Genomic DNA, 19,509 nt, shown 5'->3' on the forward strand with positions numbered 1-19,509 from the left:
AGAAAAAAGATGATCTGATGATCTGTATTACTTTACTAGTATTAATGTTTTTGAACGAAATCTCTTCTGCTCATCAATGCTGTATTTATTTGATCAAAAATACAGAAAAAAATCTGTATTATTGTGAAATATAATTACAATTTAAAATAATGGTTTTCTATTTTAATATACTTTAAAATATAATTTAATCCTGTGATGCAAAGCTGAATTTTCAGCATCATTAATCCAGTCTTCAGTGTCACATGATATATTATAAACAGGAATTAATTACACTTTACTATATATTCACATAGAAAACAGCTGTTTTACATTATAATAATATTTCACAATATTACTGTTTTTTTTTTGTCAAATAAATGCTAGCTTGATGAGCTTGACTTCTTTCAAAAAATATTAAAAATAGTAATGTTTCCAAACTTTTGACCGGTACTGTATATTAATTTTATACAAAATAAATTATAGTTAAAAAGATTGATGTGGTTGGCATTGATAAATTGTGCTTGAAAAAACATGATCAGAATATCGTCTCAAATTATGTATTATATCGAGTATTATTGAAGCAAAACAGAGTAGATGTCAAGTCTTTGAGAAAATGTTTTAGGAGTTGCAAACATGTCGTTTTTTTCCTTTCTCTCACAGACACAACACATCAGTTACACCTTTTTAAATTCTTCATTGCAGGTGCACAAATCCTATTCTACAAATTACCAATACTCACAGGGTCATATTTTTGTTGAGGACAGTACAATTTTGGCCAATCATGCACATTTCTTTGTGTATAATTTTGTGAATCATCTATACTGTTTGGCTATTCTCATGTGGTCACACTTCACTTTTCATTCCATTGACTTCCATTCATTTACATGTGAATGTGGGAGATTGGAAATGCTAGCTCTCGTAAGGTTTCATATTTTACTGCATTCCAGTTCAAGTCTGGTGAACTCCAACCTGTGAATTTGCTCTACATGATAACGTGTGACCAGTAGAAGATCAATACATGAAGGTGTGACCTCTTGGCTGACTTAAAAGAATGATATTTTTGTTTTAAATTCATATGCTCAAACCCCTTGTGTGATCGCGGCTTAAATGTGAGCATATACATTTCTTAATTTGTGATTTGTAAAATAGTATTTGTGCACCTCCAATGAAGAATTTGAAAATCTGTAACTTCTGTGTTTGCGAGAGAGAAAAAAGTTTGAAACTTCTATAAAAAAATAAAAAAAACGTTCTCGGTGACTTTAAATTTACAGATGTGTGACTTTAAACCTAAAGACTCCACTGCCACAGGTGCTCAGTTTTGCTATAATAATACCCTAACAGAACATGATAGTAATCAGCCATCCATGCAAAAGCAGAGGCCGTGTGGTGTACAGGTACATCTGTCCAGGCCAACATCTGATGCCTTCCGCTGGGATCCCAGAAAACCTGCAATACAAACATAGTACAGTTAAAAATCTATCATACATACATTTCATCTGGTATCACAAATTATCATTCCAGGTTCAATTTAAGATATGCTCACTATTAGGGCTGCACGATATTGAAAAACATAAATACATATTTTGTTTTTCTGCTATATATATTGCGATATAAAAACAATTTCATCAGAATATTTATTTAGGTCTATTTGAAAAGAATTAATTATTATATAATAATTGGGGAGATTTTGTAGAGAAGTGAATCTGCATTAGGGCTGGACGCGAATATTCAAATATTCGTTCGGTGGGTTGATATTCGATTTGAAAATGTGACATTCGAATATTCGTGTTTTTTTTTTGCACACCTGGCATCCCCCTCGAAACGGTTCTCATTCGTGCTTGAATATGTGTTACACTATAAAATCTGGTGAAATATAATACTTAACATATAACTTTGTTACAGCTACTTAATAAATATATTTGCTTCTTCTTGGACTACTAAAAGTGTTCCTGCAACGTGAGTATTCTCTGGCTAGAGCGAACAACAGCGGAGTTTGTATGGACAGAAGTGCATGCATGAGCTTGTATTTTGGGCTAAGCTGTGTTGCTTTGACATCGTCGAAAATAGAATAATATAGAAACAAATTGTATTATGCTATTTACCCCGTATTATCAATCTAAATGAATCTACTGCGATATATAGGAGAAATCTCGTTTTTCTATATTTAAATTTTGTTTTTATTGATTTAAATTTCATTTTTATTTTTTATTTAAATTTCGTTTTTATTTATTTAAATCTACCCTACTTTGTCAGTCTGAAAAATATTATAAGACATTATTAAAAATATCGCTTAAGTTAACAGACCTGTGTGTGTGTGTTTTAAATCACTAGTGCAGTGTCCGGTCTCAGAGCATATAAGCTCTGCTCGCGTGCGGCGCGCCGCCTCCCGCTCGCGCTGTTCTGTAGTTTATTAAAAGTTTATTCATCCTGGCAAGTGGTGGTGGTGGTGGTGGTGGTGGGGGTGGGGGGGGGGGGGGGGCTGTTCAGTTTTGTTGATGGGGGGTGATTGCCGAGATGGGCATTTGACTTCATTTTGCATGCATGTACCCGTTTATGCTCAAAAGAAAGAGAAAGAGAACTGAATTGGGCATTCACGTGCTGTCAGCATGGCTCTGTGTGTGCACGTGAGTCCTCTTGCGCTTGATGCCTGACTCGACTTAAAAACACATGCAATGATAAACTTTCACTCTATGATGGTTAAACTTTGCAATTAATCCGCGAATCACATGCGTGCCGAACCGGGGGACAACTGGCCCATACGGATCACAGATAAACTACGATCCCTATACATGACAACGCACATCCTGCGACGGACTATCGTGGATGTGCACAACGCGATATTGATGCTAAAACGATATATCGTGCAGTCCTACTCAATATACAATATTTGGGGCATGATATTGCCCAAAAGAAATTATTTCAATTCACCCCTCTGAATATTCCTTTAAAATGGCATTTTGTGAGAAGTCCAGAGAACTAAGATTAACAGTTAATGGCAAATATAAAATGTCCATGCATTTACAACCCTCATTTGGATAAATACAATGGTAGAAAACTTGAATCAATCACATAGGAAAGCCTGTCAGTGATGTGCTGTAAAGTAAAAGGAAAGACACAGATAACAGTAAAACCATTTCATAGTTGAGTCATATTATAATAAAGACATTTAATTATACATTTTTTTTAAAGATCTTGTAAACAACTTTGCTTAATATCAACAATATTATTAGTAGTATATAAATGCTAGAACATTTTCATCATGAGCTGTTGGCATGTAAATGAACATAATGAGAATAGAGAGTGAAAAAAAACAGCTCTAAACTTTTCAATCAAGTACCGGCTCCTGTTGTAAAGTTATAGTACACAGGACACACACATGAGAGGTACAGCCTCTCCCTACTCTTACAAAATTACAAACAACCAGCATGAAAAACACACGTGGTATGAAGAACCGATAACGTCCAAGCTTATCGATACTGCGGTCTTCCTTACAGGGTTCCTGCACATTTTTTAAAGTCAAATTTAATGCTTTTTAAGACCTTTTTTAAGACCTGAAGAAATCAAAATTAATACCGTACATGAGGGGTGTGCAATATTGACAAAAATATATCTCGATATTTTAAACGTTTTGTTGACAATAATTAGATGATATTTTACTGATTGTGTTTTTGTACTTGTGCAATGGCTGGTATAGGCCTGTTGTTGACAGCAGACTCACGAAGATATTCATATTTTTCATATTCTATGCAGTGGTCAGTTCACAGTAGTGACAGAAATGATTAATTAATGTGCAATATTTGCCACCTTAAATTGATTTCCAGGGGCATTTTCACCTATATATGGACATTTTTTCTAAACTTATTTAGAGTTATGCATCACCTTTTATGTCAAATACTAACATTCAAATTATTCAAATTAAATTATACTTATTTATACAATAATACTTAATTACACAATAATTAGGCTATACAGTACCACCGTTACCAGTCAAATTAAATCATTCAATCAAAATCCATCTTTGCTTTGCAGAGGTGACACAAAAGCGGCATCAGAAGTGGCATTAATATTTACACTCCGTTTACAATTGCATAAATAAAGCTATGAGATTATTCAATATTTAAATATGAAATTATTTCTAATTTTAACGTTTTAATTAAAGGGTAAATATGAAACTAAAACCGCCAGTAGGCGGCAGCAAGTCACTGTCTTAATACCGTAAGCGAGTTGAGGGAGTCATTCATTCATTCAACCGATTTGTTCAAACGGCGGATTCATTCGGGATAGGGCTGAAACGATTCCTCGAGTTACTCGATTACAAAAATTCCTCGAGGCAAAAACTCTGCCTCGAAGCCTCGTTAAAATTCCTATTCCTATGCGTTAAATTGCACTATACGCGCGGCGCAGGGATTTGATTGTTTCACACGGACCGTTTATTCACACGGACCTGTTCAGGAAGCATATATTTTGAATTTAGTTGGCGCGATGGCGGAGAATAAATATGTAAATAAACGTCAAAAATTGTCTAAAGTGTGGGATCATTACACTTAATTCACTTAACTCGCTGAAACAAGGTAACGTATAGTCTAAGCCTATTGATGTTCGCTGATTTGAATCACATACTGTAACTTGTTATTAGTAGCGATGTCGTGATGCGGTTTGACTAGATATGATTTTTAGCTTTGATGACATTTTTAAGTAGTAAACGTAACTATCACGTTCAATTGCAAGAGAGTATAGCCTAAAAAAAGAACCCCTTCACAAACACGCACACACACACAGACCAATTGCAGCAATGCATCACATATGCTTAAACTATTATGTAGCCACGCAACAATAATTTCAGCATGCATTCACTGTACACACCGGGACGTGATGGAGGAACAAATATTGTATTGCAGTCTTTGCGAGACCTTGTTTGTATTTCACGTCTGCCAAATAGTTACAGACAACAACAAAAATTAAAGTCCCCAGCATGTTGGTTTTAAATCAAGATTCAGAGTACTAATTTTTCAGTTAAAACGCACAGAACAAAAAGTGCGTCAGCTTTTACTGCGTGTTCAACAACAAGTCACGTTACAGCTCTTCTTCAGCGTTAAACTACCAGAATACACAAATATGCTTATATTATAACATCTTAAAGGAAAATTCACATATGAGATAGCTTTATAACTTGCATACTATATAACTTATAGTATATAACTTATAACAGCTTTAACTGAAATAGACACAAGTTTAATATAACTATTCTCTTAATAAAACACACACAAAAAAATATCCGATTACTCGATTAATCGATCGATTAAGTGCTAGATTAATCGATTACAAAGAGAATCGATAGCTGCAGCCCTAATTCGGGAAAGAAACAAGTTTTCATTGTTCATTGAATCCTCAAAATGACTCGTTCAAAACGTGGATTTCAGTCAAGAAATCATCGCTGTCTGTTGCATTGAGACTCTGCTACGGTTTCATTTTGAAATTCTAGTCGGCGGAATAAAGGGAAAACAAACAATATTGACAATATGGTGTCTAAAAAGTAACTCACAATGTTAATTTATTTTTAATTTAACTATTGTATAACATAAATATATCACACTTGTGCATGGGAAAACGGCACTCTTACTGATGTGATATTCTAAAATAAGAACAAAATATGATATAAATATAACACAAAAACTAATTTGGGGACATAGGCCTACCTATAACTGCACTGACACATCACGCAATGAAAGCACGAGAGACAAATGCGATGTCAGCTCACAGTGCCTCGTACATCGTTAAAACAATGATTACAATATCATAGTAGACAATTACACATCGCACACCCCTACGCACAAAGAATGAACTTACTGAACTGACATTTGCCAACTTTCTTCTTCTCTCCTCTCTCGCGTGCAGGAGACAGACGTTATTCTGCCGCGAATGTGATGCGAATTGTCACGTGAACAAGCAAATCCACAAAGATAGAATAATAATAAAATAATACTACGCTAATTAGAGAGTTTTAATTTGGAAAACATTTAGATATGTCTAAGTCGAAGTGTCATCTAAAATGTAAGACCTTTCATAAGTAAAAATAAGACTTTATAAGACTTTTTATGGTCTTATATTTTAAAAATCTAATTTAAGACTTTTTAAGGATCCGCGGGAACCCTGTCCTTAGTTTGGCCACAGGGCCAGTTTAATACTGGGTTTCGGTATTCATCCCTACATATGGATGAGTTCATACGGATTAAAGCCTGTTGTGTTCGGTCTCTTGATTTGTGATAGTGGCAGCTATTATGAAACTCACCTTCTTCATGTACTGAGTGTGGATGGCATCAAGATCTTGTCCTGAAGAATCACAGGGCCAAACACTAGGGATTATATCTCATCTGGTAACAAGAGCATAGCCATAACTTTAAGAACTCTAATGATATCTTTACCCCTGATATTGCATTGGGGATATAAATTCAAACATTTTAAAGGCTAAGAGTATGAGCCACGAGTAAGCTGGCCAGATATCTGTGAAAAATAACTTACGTGCCTAAAGTTGTCGACCCCCTGACCAATATTCAGCATTTATAAGTAAAAAGAATTTCAGTATTTTTCAATAAAACATACATACGAATAAATAAATAAATACCTTTGAGTTGGACAGTATGGTGTCTGTGTCATTGGCCAACATAATTCAAGACAGAGTAGAGAAATAAAATAAAACATAACAATGACCATGATATTATCATAATAGTTAAATTAATTATTATAACTATGACCATTATATTTGTCTTATTATTAGCTGATTATCTAGCCTACAGGCTTCTCAAGGACAATTTCACTGAAAAAAACCTGGGGTTAATGATTTCTTAAATGTGAGACTTCTTTCAAAAGCATAAATCTTACAGACCCCAAACTTTTGAACAGTAGAGCACTGTATGTTTGAGGTTTTGCTTACTAATCATATGGTTCATAGCCATGGAGATTGTCTTGGACAGGGGGTGCAGCAGGCCATCAACATGATGATCTAGGAACATAACATGCAATTTGTCACAGAGCCAACAATGTTAAATAGGATTTACAATAGAACATAGGGTTTATTACAAGGAACCAAGCTAGGCAGAGGTGAAATGCAGAAAAGAGAAAGAATATATATATATATATATATATATATATATATATATATATATATATATATATAATCTTAAGATAATAGATATTGTGAAATAAATGCATATGAAATTATTATGATGATGATTAAACAATAATTCACCCTTTATTGTAGTTTTTTTTCTGTCGCTCCTGAAATCACATTTTTTAATCAATATTTGTAAGTGACGTCACTGATTAACAGCACAGTGCATTCTATTAGCTAAATAAATGGAGGAGTCCAAGATGGCGTCCTGCTAACTTAACTTTCGCCGAGCTCTGCTGACAAACTTTAATAACGGCATAAATATCACTTTTTAAAGTTACCTTTATGCAAAATCACCCACATCTATCTTTCTGCTTTCTCTGATATTAGAAATATGAAGTCGACCGCTGACAAAAGGAAAGGTATGTCGCGTGTTTCGCGGCAATCTGACAAGATGGACTTTCACAACTATGCATCTGTGGAAGAAACTCTGCCTGGGGCCAAAACTCCACTTCCAGATAGCCCAGCTAAACCTCCATCTTAGAAAGGCAAGGCAGATGATGATATGTCCTCTGTTGTTTCGACGCTCTCTAATTTGATTAACACTCGCTCTGACGCCATAGAGAAAATGATGAGTGAAAATGCCCTAAAAATTGAAGGTTTAAAAAAAACAGTGGACTTCGTATGTGCTGAACTAAACGACATCAAAGGCCAAGTCATTCACGTAGAGAAAAGATTGAACACTGAAGAGAAAAAGATGGGATTCTGTGAACAGCGTCTCACTGATTTGGAAAGATATTCCCGTCGCTGGAATCTACGTTTACACGGTGTTACCGAGAAGGAAAGAGATGACGTCAGGGCGGAATCCATCCGTATCTGTGAAGCCACTTTCCCTGAGGGAGGAAGCAACCTAGCATACAAAATCGATACAGTTCATCGCATTGGAAGGAGGCTCCAGAATAGTTCACGACCGCGATCAATCATCATTCAATTTTCTTCGCGAGTTACGAGAGACGGAGTGTGGAAGGCAGCGAGGACGTCGGAGTTTCTTCGTGCCAATCAACTTCGATTCACGGAGGATCTCATCGCGACTTATCGAGAAAGAAGACAGCTGCTTTGGCCTGCTGTAGATAAGGCTCGAAAGGAGGGAAAGAAAGCTCACTTCATTGGAGGTCGTGCCTTTGTTGATGGATCTGAAATTTATCCACCTTAAGCATGGTAAACCAGATTAATTCTAGTGGGTGTAATATTTCATTTTAAGAAAGCTCACTAATTTGATTGACTGAGTTTATGCCGAAGATTGGATTTACCGGACTGGGTTAGTCAGCTACCGATGCACCTTTTCCCTTGAGGGTTCTACTACTGGTACCTTTGTTCTATTATCTCTTGTTCTGTTCTTTTGAATGTCTATTTCAATTGTTTCTCTCAATGCCAGGGGGTTGAGTGATAATGGAAAGCGTAAAGCGTTGTTTTTGTACGCTAAGTCTTTCAAAAGTGACTTTTGTTTTTTCCAGGAGTCTCACTCTGGTTCAATTGACATTACTTTTTGGAAAAACCAATGGGGTAATGAGGTTTGGATGGCTCATGGTTCGGAACATTCTGCTGGTGTTATGATAATGAAAAACCATTTTGCAGGTTCAGTGTTACAGAGTTATATAGATCCTAAGGGGCACTTTCTTATGTTGGTAATTTGTATTAATAATATATTTGTTTTGTTGGTGAACAATTACGGATATAATACCTCTCGAGAAAATGAATTGTTACTTGATGAGATAGGAGACAACATTTTAGTATGGTTTAATACATTTCCTGATGCTATAATTTGTATCGGTGGTGATTTTAATGTCACTCCTGATAACAATCTTGATAGATTTCCTCCTAGGCAGTCTACTTCTCCTAATTCAAAATTGAGAATGTTCATGGAAAAGTTGGATTTAGTTGATATTTGGAGGGAGAAGTTTCCAAATACTAAATCTTATACATGGGGTAACAAGAATCGCTCAAGACTTTCCCGTTTAGATTATTGGCTTGTACCAAACTCTTTCAAAGATTATAATGTTTCGGTTAGTATTCTTCCCTCTCCTTTAACAGATCATCACACTATTCTCCTTTCTACTCCTCTATCCACAGGACACTCAAATATAAATTCTAGAGCCTCTTACTGGAAACTGAATTCATCTCTACTTAAGCATGATGAATTGAAAAAAAGAATTTCCTTTCTGATTCGATACTACTGGGTAAAAGCTTCTTCTGAAAAAATGTTTAGTCTAAATTGGGAATTGTTAAAATATGAAGTAGGAATGTGTATTAGACATTTTAGCAGCAATTTGGCAAAACAGAGAAGGAATGAAGAGGAGAAGGTCATATCAAAGATCAAAACACTTCAGAGCAAAATTCAGGGAAGCTTATCGGAAACTGTTCTAACAGAACTTACAGAGCTCCAATCTAAATTAGACAATATTTATAAATACAAAGCTGAAGGCTCCTATGTTCGTTCAAGGAGGAAATGGCTAGAACAAGGTGAACAGAGCTCTGCTTATTTTTTTAGAATGGAAAAACACAACTCTAGGAATCTTTCCATTAGTTCGCTACAAATTAATGGCATTTTGACAGATAATTCTAAGGAAATTGCCTCTTTTTGTAGCAACTTTTATTCTGAACTAAATAAATCTAATTACTGTAAGGACTCAGCCTCTCTTTTCTTTCAGTCATTAAAGGAGGTCTATATCTAAAGATGAGCAGCTTGCCTGTGATAAAACTATACCTATCACTGAGGTAATTGAGGGGATTGAGGGCCTTAAAAATAACCAATCTCCTGGAACCGATGGCCTAACGGCCGAGTTTTATAAAAACTTTGCTGAAGAAATAGCACCGTTCCTGCTAGAGATGCTTTTGGAGAGTATTCAGTCAGAAACATTGCCTTCTAGTTTAACACAAGGGCTTTTAACTCTGATACCTAAACCTAAAAAAGATACAACTTTGATAGATAATTGGCGACCTATTTGTCTTCTTAATAACAATTATAAAATATTAGCTTGGGCTTTGGCCAAAAGACTTAAGTGTGTTCTGAGTTCAGTTATTGATGAGACTCAATCAGGATTTATGCCAAAAAGACATATAGCAAACAATATCCGACTTGTTCTAGATTTATTAGACTATAGCGAATTAGTTAATGATGGCAGTTTTATTCTTTTTCTAGATTTTTACAAAGCTTTTGACTCTCTTGAACACGAGTTTATTTTTCTAGCTCTCCAAAAGCTTGGGTTTGGTGATCCATTCTGAAAGTTTATAAGAACTCTTTATAACAATGCCAACTGTTCCATCAACCTTAAATCGGGTACCTCGCCTAGATTTCAATTGTCAAGAGGAGTTCGTCAGGGTTGCCCGATATCCCCTTATTTATTTCTTGTGGCTGCACAACTTCTTTCCTCCTTTCTTCTGAGAAGCCATCTGCAAGGTATTACTATTTCCAACAAACATATACTTCTTAGTCAGCTAGCTGACGACACTAGCCTGTTTCTAAAGGATAAATTACAGATTCCGATTGCAATCCAACACATTAAATTTTTCTCTAAAGCTTCCGGTTTAAACTTAAATCTTAATAAATGTGAGCTGTTAAAACCTGTCCTTCTCTCTCTCTTTACGGTATTCCAGTTAAATCACAGGTGACTTATCTGGGTATATCCATATGTAAGGATGATAAAGTCAGATGCAGACTGAACTTTGACCCAGTTGTTGGGAAAGCTAAAAGGAAATTCAATTCATGGTTACAGAGAGATTTATCTCTGAGAGGAAGAACTCTTATTGCTAAATATGAGGGTATCTCAAGATTGACTTACCCTGCTCTCTCCTTATATGTGGATAAAGCTGCGTGTGCAGATATTGATAGAATGTTATTTGATTTCCTGTGGAAGCATAAGAGTCATTACGTTAAAAAGTCTGTGATTATTAATAATTATGAGTGTGGTGGTCTAAACTTTCTAGATTTTACTTCTTTAAATAATACTTTCAAGATAAATTGGTTAAAACAGTACTTAACAAACCCTGATTCTTTTTGGAATACTCTTCCTAGTCTTGTTTTCTCCAAGGTGGGAGGTCTCCCTTTTCTATTGTTATGTAACTATAACATCTCCAAATTGCCCCTTAAATTGTCAAATTTTCATAAACAAGCGCTTTTGGCCTGGCACCTAATTTATAAACACAATTTTAGTCCTCACCGGTACTTTATTTGGAATAACTGTGATATTACTTATAAAAATAAGTCATTGTTTTTCCCAAACTGGGTTAAAAATAATTTTATTTTGGCTTCTCAATTAATCAATTCTGATGGATACCTGTATTCATATTCAGAGTTTTTGAACAAGTACAATATACCTGTCACTCCTCGAGAATTTTCTATTGTAATGGATGCCATCCCTTATGGAGCAATAACTCTTCTTAGAGACTCAGCTAGATCCCAGATTTCTATGTCAGTAGCTCATCCCTTTGATACAATGATTGGAAATATTTGTTTTTTATCTAACTCTTCTAGTCAGAACAGAAGAATTAGACAGCTATTTCAAAATGAGATTGTCTCTCTTCCATACATTGTGTCGTACTGGAAAGGCCAGTTCGTCAATATTCCATGGAAGAAAGTGTGGACTTTTTCTTCTAAATATTTAATAACCAATAAGGTTAAGGATGTGTCTTTAAAAATTACTTCATCTTTTTTATCCTGTGAAGCTTTACTTGAAAAAGATGTTTCCTGATATTGACACTTTATGTTCTTTTTGTGATACTGAACACGAATCTATGTCCCATCTCTTCTGGGAATGCCCATATACAAGTCTGTTCTGGAAGGATTTCTGTATCTTTGTTCGCACATTTTCATTACAGAGTTTTTCTTTGTCATACAAAGATGTTCTATTTGGTCAGCACAACTTTGAAAAAGATGTAAAGGACCAATATTTTTTGATAAACCTATTTATTTTTCTTGCGAAATTTTTTTTACACAAATGTAAATTTCAGGGTGCTAAGCACTACTTTTTTTATTTTTTGTAAGGAACTTAAATCCTACCTGGACACTCTCAGTACATCCAGCAACTCCAAAGCTCTTAAAACCATCTCACTGTGTCACTTGCATGAGACTCTTCTGAATTTATAACATGTAATTGTACTCTCAATTATATTTACCCCATGGCATTGATTTTGTATGTTCTAAGAAATGCAATAAAAAAATATTAGCTAAATAAATTAGCTTACTTCCAATCACCCATTAACAAATTACCAGCAAAACAAAACTATCAAAAACTGTTATCTACACGAAGATGTGGTTAAAACCCCAAACTTATATAAACAAGAGCTAAGTCTGTAGAGTTAGCCTGAACTTACCTCTTCTGAAAACGGTTGAGATGCTAACGGACTTTTTCCGAAGACACAAACCCATTTCTATAAAGTAAATATTCAACAGAAGCGTATCAGTTACAAGGTGTCAGGAACGTTTGTATGTATTATTTGTGTGATTTTTTTTACTAAACTTACCTAAAAGCAGTGAAAACAACAGCGAGAGACGGGAGTTTTGTTGTTTGTCAGTTGATGACGTTTCCTCGTTTCCATCTGGTCTTGCGCGCGCTCCAGTCTTTAAATGCGACTCGAATGTTTACGCGCACGCGCATTAAAACACTTCGAAGGCACGCAGCATATAAATAAACATCTAGAATTAAAACATATAACAATTTAAAATATAATTAATATTAAATCATGAATTTAAAACTCATTGTGTATAGTTCTATGACCCATTAACGTGCAAAATGCCACCCCTGCATGCACCCCTTATAGTGGGACAAATGGCGCTTTTCCATTACCAGTACCAGCTCGACTCGACTCGACTCGCCTTGGCTCGCCTCGACTCGGCTCGCTTTTCGTTCCGTTTTCCATTGCAGAAAGTATCGCCACAAATAGTACCCGGTCGTCATAGCGACGCCTTTCGTTCCTCGTTGCCCCATCAAGCTCTCGCTGGATCCTCTCTTCGGCAACCAAACAAAGGAATGTCTGCACCTCCTCGTTTGACCACGGCGTATTCTTCCGAGTTTCCATAATAATAGTAGTAAGTTTAGTAACTATCTCTGGCTAAACTATTTAAAAAAGGCGGGGTTATTCTGGATACTCCTTCTGGCGCGTGCAATGATGACGCAGTGAATAGTGACGATTCTCTCTGACCAATCAGCAGTCGGCATTGTTTTCACGTCACATTTTAGTATCGCCTTAGCTCGCCTCAGCTCGCTTATGGCTCGTTTCCACTGAGCGGTACGGTACGGTACAGTTCGGTACGGTACGCAATTATTTGCGTTTCCACTGTCAAAAGTTGTGAATGGTACCAAAAAGCCGAACCGTACCGTACCACTTTTTGGGTACCCTTCCGTTGGGGTACCTAGCACAGTGGTACGGTACTAAAGGGTGGAGCTAGACTCACTGCAAAACGCTGATTGGTTGACAGAGATCGTCACTTGCGCGAGGCGAATGGCAACATAAGAAGCGCCATTTTTTAATATACAGTTGGAATATAATACTACGGTTATTCTTTCACGAAATGTAGTTTTAAGAGTTTTTGAGGCGAGAATGTAGTTGTTTAAAGCTCAAATCTGCGGTTTATTTATAATGATTTATGATAATTTGATCCATTCTAGGCGATCACCGGGCGCTCGGCGCTCATGTTCCCCACCTGGAACAGCCTTTCCTCGGCTAGTCGTTCTGACGTTTGCCGCTGACTCTGTAGCAGCTAGTGGTAATTCGTCTTGTGTATATCTAACGGGTGATCTTTGGTCTCGTGAATCGATAATTCATTCCCTGGCCAATCGTTTTGGCTGAGGGCTAAGTGAAGTTTCATATATTTAGGCTATAACTTTTCCGTTGTAAAGTTAACGTTAGACTAGCGCTGAAATTGTCTGAATTGTTTGCTTTATTTCTTATTGTATAGCTTCTTGTAACGTTACCTTTTACTTATACTTTTATAATGGCTATTATTGATAGAACTGAAATTTAACAAAAAGAGATAGGGTTGAGTTTTGTCATTTTTTATTACAAGATTATCACTGTAATGTTGTTTATTGCAACATTTGTACAAATGCACATATTGCCTGGAATATGTTTAATATTTTTTTACATTTAAACGAAAAGATGCAGGGTTGTGTTTTATATTTCGTTTTGTTATAAATAGGCTAACGTTAAACATGTATATAATCAGGTCTATACATTGCCTGGACCACATTTGTGTGCCTATAATGTTTAAAATTTATTTAAATGAAAACGAAAAGAGGCAGAGTGGTGTTTTATAACATATTTCGTTTTATTGTTGCCTAAAATGTACATGCAGAACGCGCTGTTCCATGTGGTGAATTACCGGACTCGCGTCCTCGGGAGTCCCTCTGCTGAGAACTTTACATACTTGGTATTGAGAAATGCCTAATGTCGGCGCTTGTCTTCTTGTGACAAACATGACGAGAAGCAAGGACAAGATCTGCTGTATGCCATCCATTGGTGTTTACTTTGTCGCTTTCTTCTTCGCGCGAAAATCACGTTGATCGCTTCTTTCCGGCAAACACCACGCCTATCAAGTAGGGTACACTGTAAAAAAAATTCCGTTGTTTTTACAAAAAAATTTTGGCAGCTGGGTTGCCAGAATTATTTTGTAAAAATTACAGTCACTGTAAAAAAAATCCTGTACAATTTACAGGGATTTACTGTAAGAAATACAGACTTTTTAAGTTGGGTTGCCAGAATAATTTTGTAAAAATTACAGTCACTGTAAAAAAATCCTGTAAAATTTACAGGGATTTACTGTCAGAAATACAGACTTTTTAAGTTGGGTTGCCAGAATAATTTTGTAAAAATTACAGTCACTGTAAAAAACAATCCTGTAAAATTTACAGGGATTTACTGTAAGAAATACAGACTTTTTAAGTTTGTTTATGCAAAAAAATCCTGTTGTTTTTACAAAAATAATTTGGCAGCTGTGGTTGCCAGAATTATTTTGTAAAAATTACAGTCACTGTAAACAACTTTATAGTTTTAAACTGTGCATTTTAGTACAAAACTGCATAAAAACATCAATTTTCTGCTGAATTAAAAATAAAAACCCAATAAAAACTTGCCTTTTGCCTTGCCTTCTTTATTAATATTAAAGCAGCACAACATACAATTTGTAATATGTAGTGTACAGATTAATTATCTCATTGGAACTGATGGAGGTAAAGAGATGGAAGGAAACAAAGACAAGAAAAAGAGTAAAAATGAAAAACAGAGAAAGAGAGGGCAAGAAAGTATTTTTTTAAACAATTAATCTCTGCAAACTGATGTATAGGACAATATTACAAAATATGAGAGCAATAAAACTAAGTTGTACATGTTGTATCCAAACTTGCCTGAAAAATGATCTTGAAGAACTGAGCATAGAAGCTCAAACAAACCTTATTCAGAGTAAAGTCCAAACAAATGTCCATAGAGTTTCAGACATCCCGCCACTCATGATCTGAAAGTTCCTGAATTAAAGTAAGGACTCTTGGGTTCACATTGAGACGTGAAGTTTGTGTCTTCTCCACTTTGGTGCCCTTCTCTGGGTTGATGGAGAAAAAACACCTTGGGAAAGAAAAAAAACAGGCAACTTATCAATTATAAAATAGTTTTATTAACAGAAAAAATAACTTAATTATTTTATACAAATATTACAAATATTTTAGGTATTAAAGGGTTAGTTCACCCAAAAATGTTGTCATTGATTACTCACCCTCATGTCGTTTCAAACCCGTAAGACTTTAGTTCTTTCTTAAGTCTTCTTAAGATCTTAAAGGGTTAGTTCACCCAAAAATGAAAATGATGTCATTAATGACTCACCCTCATGTTATCCCAAGCCCGTAAGACCTCCGTTAATCTTCAGAACACAGTTTAAGATATTTTAGATTCAGTCCGAGAGCTTTCTGTCCCTCCATTGAAAATGTATGAACGGTATACTGTCCTTGTCCAGAAAGGAAATAAAGACATCATCAAAGTAGTCCATGTGACATCAGTGGGTTAGTTAGAATGCTTTGAAGCATCAAAAATACATTTTGGTCCAAAAATAACAAAAACTACGACTATATTCAGCATTGTATTGTCTTCCGGTTCTGTTGTGGATCCGCGTTCAGTGACGCTGCTGACGTAAGACGCTGCTGACGTGTATCTGGTGTGCCCGTGTATTCGGATTCAAATAAATATGGCTGGGCAAAAAAATGCAAGTCTTCCTCTGTGTGGAAATCCTTAGACATGTTTGTGAAGATTGTTTTGTTTCCAGCGTGCGTCTCCCTCAGACTGTAAACGAAGCTCGGGCGCACCAGACACACGTCAGCAGCGTCTTACGTCAGCAGCGTCACTGAACGCGGATCCCCAACAGAACCGGAAGACAATACAATGCTGAATAAAGTCGTAGTTTTTGTTATTTTTGGACCAAAATGTATTTTCGATGCTTCAAAACATTCTAACTAACCCACTGATGTCACATGGACTACTTTGATGATGTCTTTATTCCCTTTCTGGACAAGGACAGTATACCGTACATACATTTTCAATGGACTGACAGAAAGCTCTCGGAATAAAACTAAAATATCTTAAACTGTGTTCCGAAGATGAACGAAGGTCTTACGGGCCTGGAGCGACATGAGGGTGAGTCATTAATGGCATAATTTTCATTTTTGGGTGAACTAACCCTTTAAATTAGGATCTTTTAATCCAATCTGAGATATCTGTCCCTACATTGACTGCTACGCAACTGAAACTTTTTTTTTTTTTTCAAAAAGTTGAAAGAGATCAAAAAACTAATCTGAATTGAACAGTTTAGTCCAAAAAATTGCAGACACAATCGTTTCTATGATGAACAAAGTAAATTTAGTCTTTTATTCACATATAAACATTCATCAGCTTACACATCAGTTGTGGTAAATAGAAGCTCAAGCATGTTCACTTGATGTGCGAGAACCAGGCAGCCTGTTTGAACTTTCTCAAGAACCAATGAGGTTTGTTCTTGTGCGTCAAAAGCAGGCCTGGTTGAGCTTGTTCGTGTTTGCTGACCAATGTTTATATGTGAATAAAAACCTAAATAAATCTGTTCATCAAATAAAGTGATGTGAAAATTTGGACTAAAACACTCAATTCAAATGGATTAGTTTTTACGATCTCTTCATGAACTTTTTGATGCGTCAAAGTGGTAGTTGCGTAGCTGTCAATCTTTGTTCACTCATCACTCATCCATAAAGAGATTCTATTTACAACGTGTTTGTACTGTTAGTTATGATGGAAGCAATCGTGAGATTGCAGAAATCAAGTTCCAATGACAGGATGACTGCACTCATGCACTCAACAGACATGTCTGTCATCGGCTACAATGCTCATTCCTGAGACGAGAATACTTTTTGTGTGCAAAAACAAACAAAAATAACGACTTTATTCAACAATTTCTTCTAGTCCGTGTCAGACTCTTACGCTGTTGACGTAACATAAACAGTGCAACGCTTCCAATTCCTCCAATAAGGAACGGATCGCGCGCATGCATCGTGGTGGTCACCTGAATAGCGTCGGCCAACGGTAAGCCGGCATTCTGGAATCGTTGCACTGTTTATGTTACGTCAACAGCGTAAGAGTCTGACACAGGCTAGAAAAAAATGTTGAATAAAGTCGTTATTTTTGTTTGTTTTTGCACACAAAAAGTATTCTCGTCGCTTCATAAAATTAAGGGATGAACTACTGGAGTCACATGGATGATTTTAACAATGTTTTTGACTACCTTTCTGGGCCTTGAAAGTGTTAATTAAATTGCTGTCTATGGAGAGGTCAGAGAGCTCTCAGATTTCATCAAAAATATCTTCATTTGTGTTTAGAAGATTAAGGAAGGTCTTACGAGTTTGGAACGACATGAGGGTGAGTAATTAATGACAGAATATTCATTTTTGGGTGAACTAACTCTTATCTCGAAAGCTGGCAAGTTGTAACAGTATAAAAGTAGAAATCTCAATCTTTTACTACATGTAATACTTATTTTATATACAAAGATGATAGTCAATCACAGCAGTGGCCATTTACAGTCTCAGCAGACACGCCCCTTCACACAGAGTTTTTAAATCAGAAGCTAAAATCAGGGTAGAAAATGCCCTTTTATTTCTTGATTATGGCTATTTTTGATGTACAAAAAACAAATCATACTAACACTAAGTTAAAAAAGTAAATAGTATTGGCTATTAACCACTTAATTGTAAAAAGGCAAAATGACAGCTTCCCTAACCCCTAAGTCAATTCATCAGCTACCTTAATTTTTTTTAAGTTCAATACAGTGAAATTGTTCCATAAAGCCTATACAAGAAGACATACCTCTGCAGAAACTCCAGGGTTGATGCCAGCTCTGATGGGTAATGGATGTTGAAGCAATAATAGCTCCCAAACATCATGCACAGGGCGGAAATGAAGGAGGGGATGTTGTCAAGTATAATGTTTTGATCCACACACAGCATGAACCGTTTAGCTGAAAAACAGGATCGACCTAAAAAGAAAGTAAGAAAAAAATATTCAAACAAAGATACTACACCATTACAGTAACAAAAATTAAGAACATTCTTCATTAAGAATCTGACTACAAATACACAAAAAAGAGAAAGGAAGAAAAATACAAGAGATTTTGAAAAAACAGGGAACTTACCACACACAACAAGGGTGGGAGTCAAATGAACTTGGTCCATCTGTACTTCCTCTGCCAGGCAGGTGTCCTCCACATAACAGAGCATTGCGTCTTCCTTCTCGTTAAAGTAGGACAGCAAAAGCAGCAACATCTCTTTGACGTCTTCAGAGCAACCACTCAGCTCTCCCCTGATCACTTTCAAGTTTGTTACAGCCTGTAGGAACTTTTTGTTCCTATTCACACCAACAGTATTGAGGTAGTTCAAGAGTCGGTTCCCCTTCAGATCCACATTCCGGGTGAAAGTATCTATAAGCCCAATTCCGGCAAGTTCTTTGAAATGGACTGCCATGCCAAGTTCGTTGAATAAAAACGGCCACTCTTTCAGGAGGCATTTTATATCTCAGCCCTGGTTCACTTGTTTACGCTGTGTGTAGAAAGTCAATTTCATCAGACATTTGACCTCCTCTAGATTTGTATCAGTTTGCTGGGACATCATCTTCATCGTTTCTTTCTTTTCTCTCTGGCTCTCTGGAGTCTCTCCAATGGGGAGGAATTTTAAATCCCAGTTAATACACCCATAAGTGTCCTGCATGGTTGCTCTTTGTTCTGGAGGGACTTTGTCTGTGTCAGACTCATCAGTGGGATGCTTTCGTTTTCTCATTTTTGGGGTTGTAGAGCGCTTCGCATTTTCAATTCTATATTGCAGTTGCTTAACCAAAGAGTGGTACCCTGGCCCAATCACATCTCC

General features: G+C 36.2%; 1 protein-coding gene and 1 long non-coding RNA gene across 4 annotated transcripts; both read right to left on the reverse strand.

The window, feature by feature from the left end:
• Positions 1 to 1,361: 1,361 nt before the first annotated feature.
• Positions 1,362 to 6,628, reverse strand: LOC143740149 (uncharacterized). The gene is made up of 3 exons (XR_013204772.1): positions 6,602 to 6,628; positions 6,269 to 6,350; positions 1,362 to 1,425 (listed from the first exon to the last, which is right to left on the reverse strand). It is a non-coding gene; the product is annotated as an uncharacterized LOC143740149 (long non-coding RNA).
• Positions 6,629 to 15,288: 8,660 nt separating this feature from the next.
• On the reverse strand, positions 15,289 to 19,166 carry LOC143740150 (uncharacterized). 3 transcript variants are annotated; one of them, XR_013204773.1, is made up of 3 exons: positions 18,793 to 19,165; positions 18,458 to 18,626; positions 15,289 to 15,700 (listed from the first exon to the last, which is right to left on the reverse strand). XR_013204773.1 is itself a non-coding variant. In XM_077232206.1 (3 exons), the coding sequence occupies exons 1-3, from the start codon at positions 19,108 to 19,110 to the stop codon at positions 15,571 to 15,573; spliced, it is 627 nt and encodes a 208-aa protein (XP_077088321.1). In that variant the 5' UTR covers positions 19,111 to 19,166; the 3' UTR covers positions 15,289 to 15,570. The 3 variants fall into 3 exon arrangements, 2 of the variants coding, with proteins under 2 accessions (XP_077088321.1, XP_077088323.1); XM_077232206.1 differs by having other exon boundaries at positions 18,783 to 19,166; XM_077232208.1 differs by having other exon boundaries at positions 15,290 to 15,700; positions 18,786 to 19,156.
• Positions 19,167 to 19,509: the final 343 nt, after the last annotated feature.

Source organism: Siphateles boraxobius, unplaced genomic scaffold (genome assembly GCF_051911475.1).
Source record: "Siphateles boraxobius isolate OS27281-9 unplaced genomic scaffold, OSU_SipBor_1 17, whole genome shotgun sequence".
NCBI classification, from domain to species: Eukaryota; Metazoa; Chordata; class Actinopteri; order Cypriniformes; family Leuciscidae; genus Siphateles; species Siphateles boraxobius.

What these genes read in the sequence shown, in the direction of transcription:
- LOC143740150 (XM_077232206.1), bottom strand. Translation starts at nt 19,110, where the DNA reads ATGGCAGTCCATTTCAAAGAACTTGCCGGAATTGGGCTTATAGATACT. An exon ending in TCCCACCCTTGTTGTGTGTG is followed by an intron (nt 18,627 to 18,782) that starts GTAAGTTCCCTG and finishes CTTTCTTTTTAG; the next exon opens with GTCGATCCTGTTTTTCAGCT. An exon ending in ACCCTGGAGTTTCTGCAGAG is followed by an intron (nt 15,701 to 18,457) that starts GTATGTCTTCTT and finishes TTCTTTCCCAAG; the next exon opens with GTGTTTTTTCTCCATCAACC.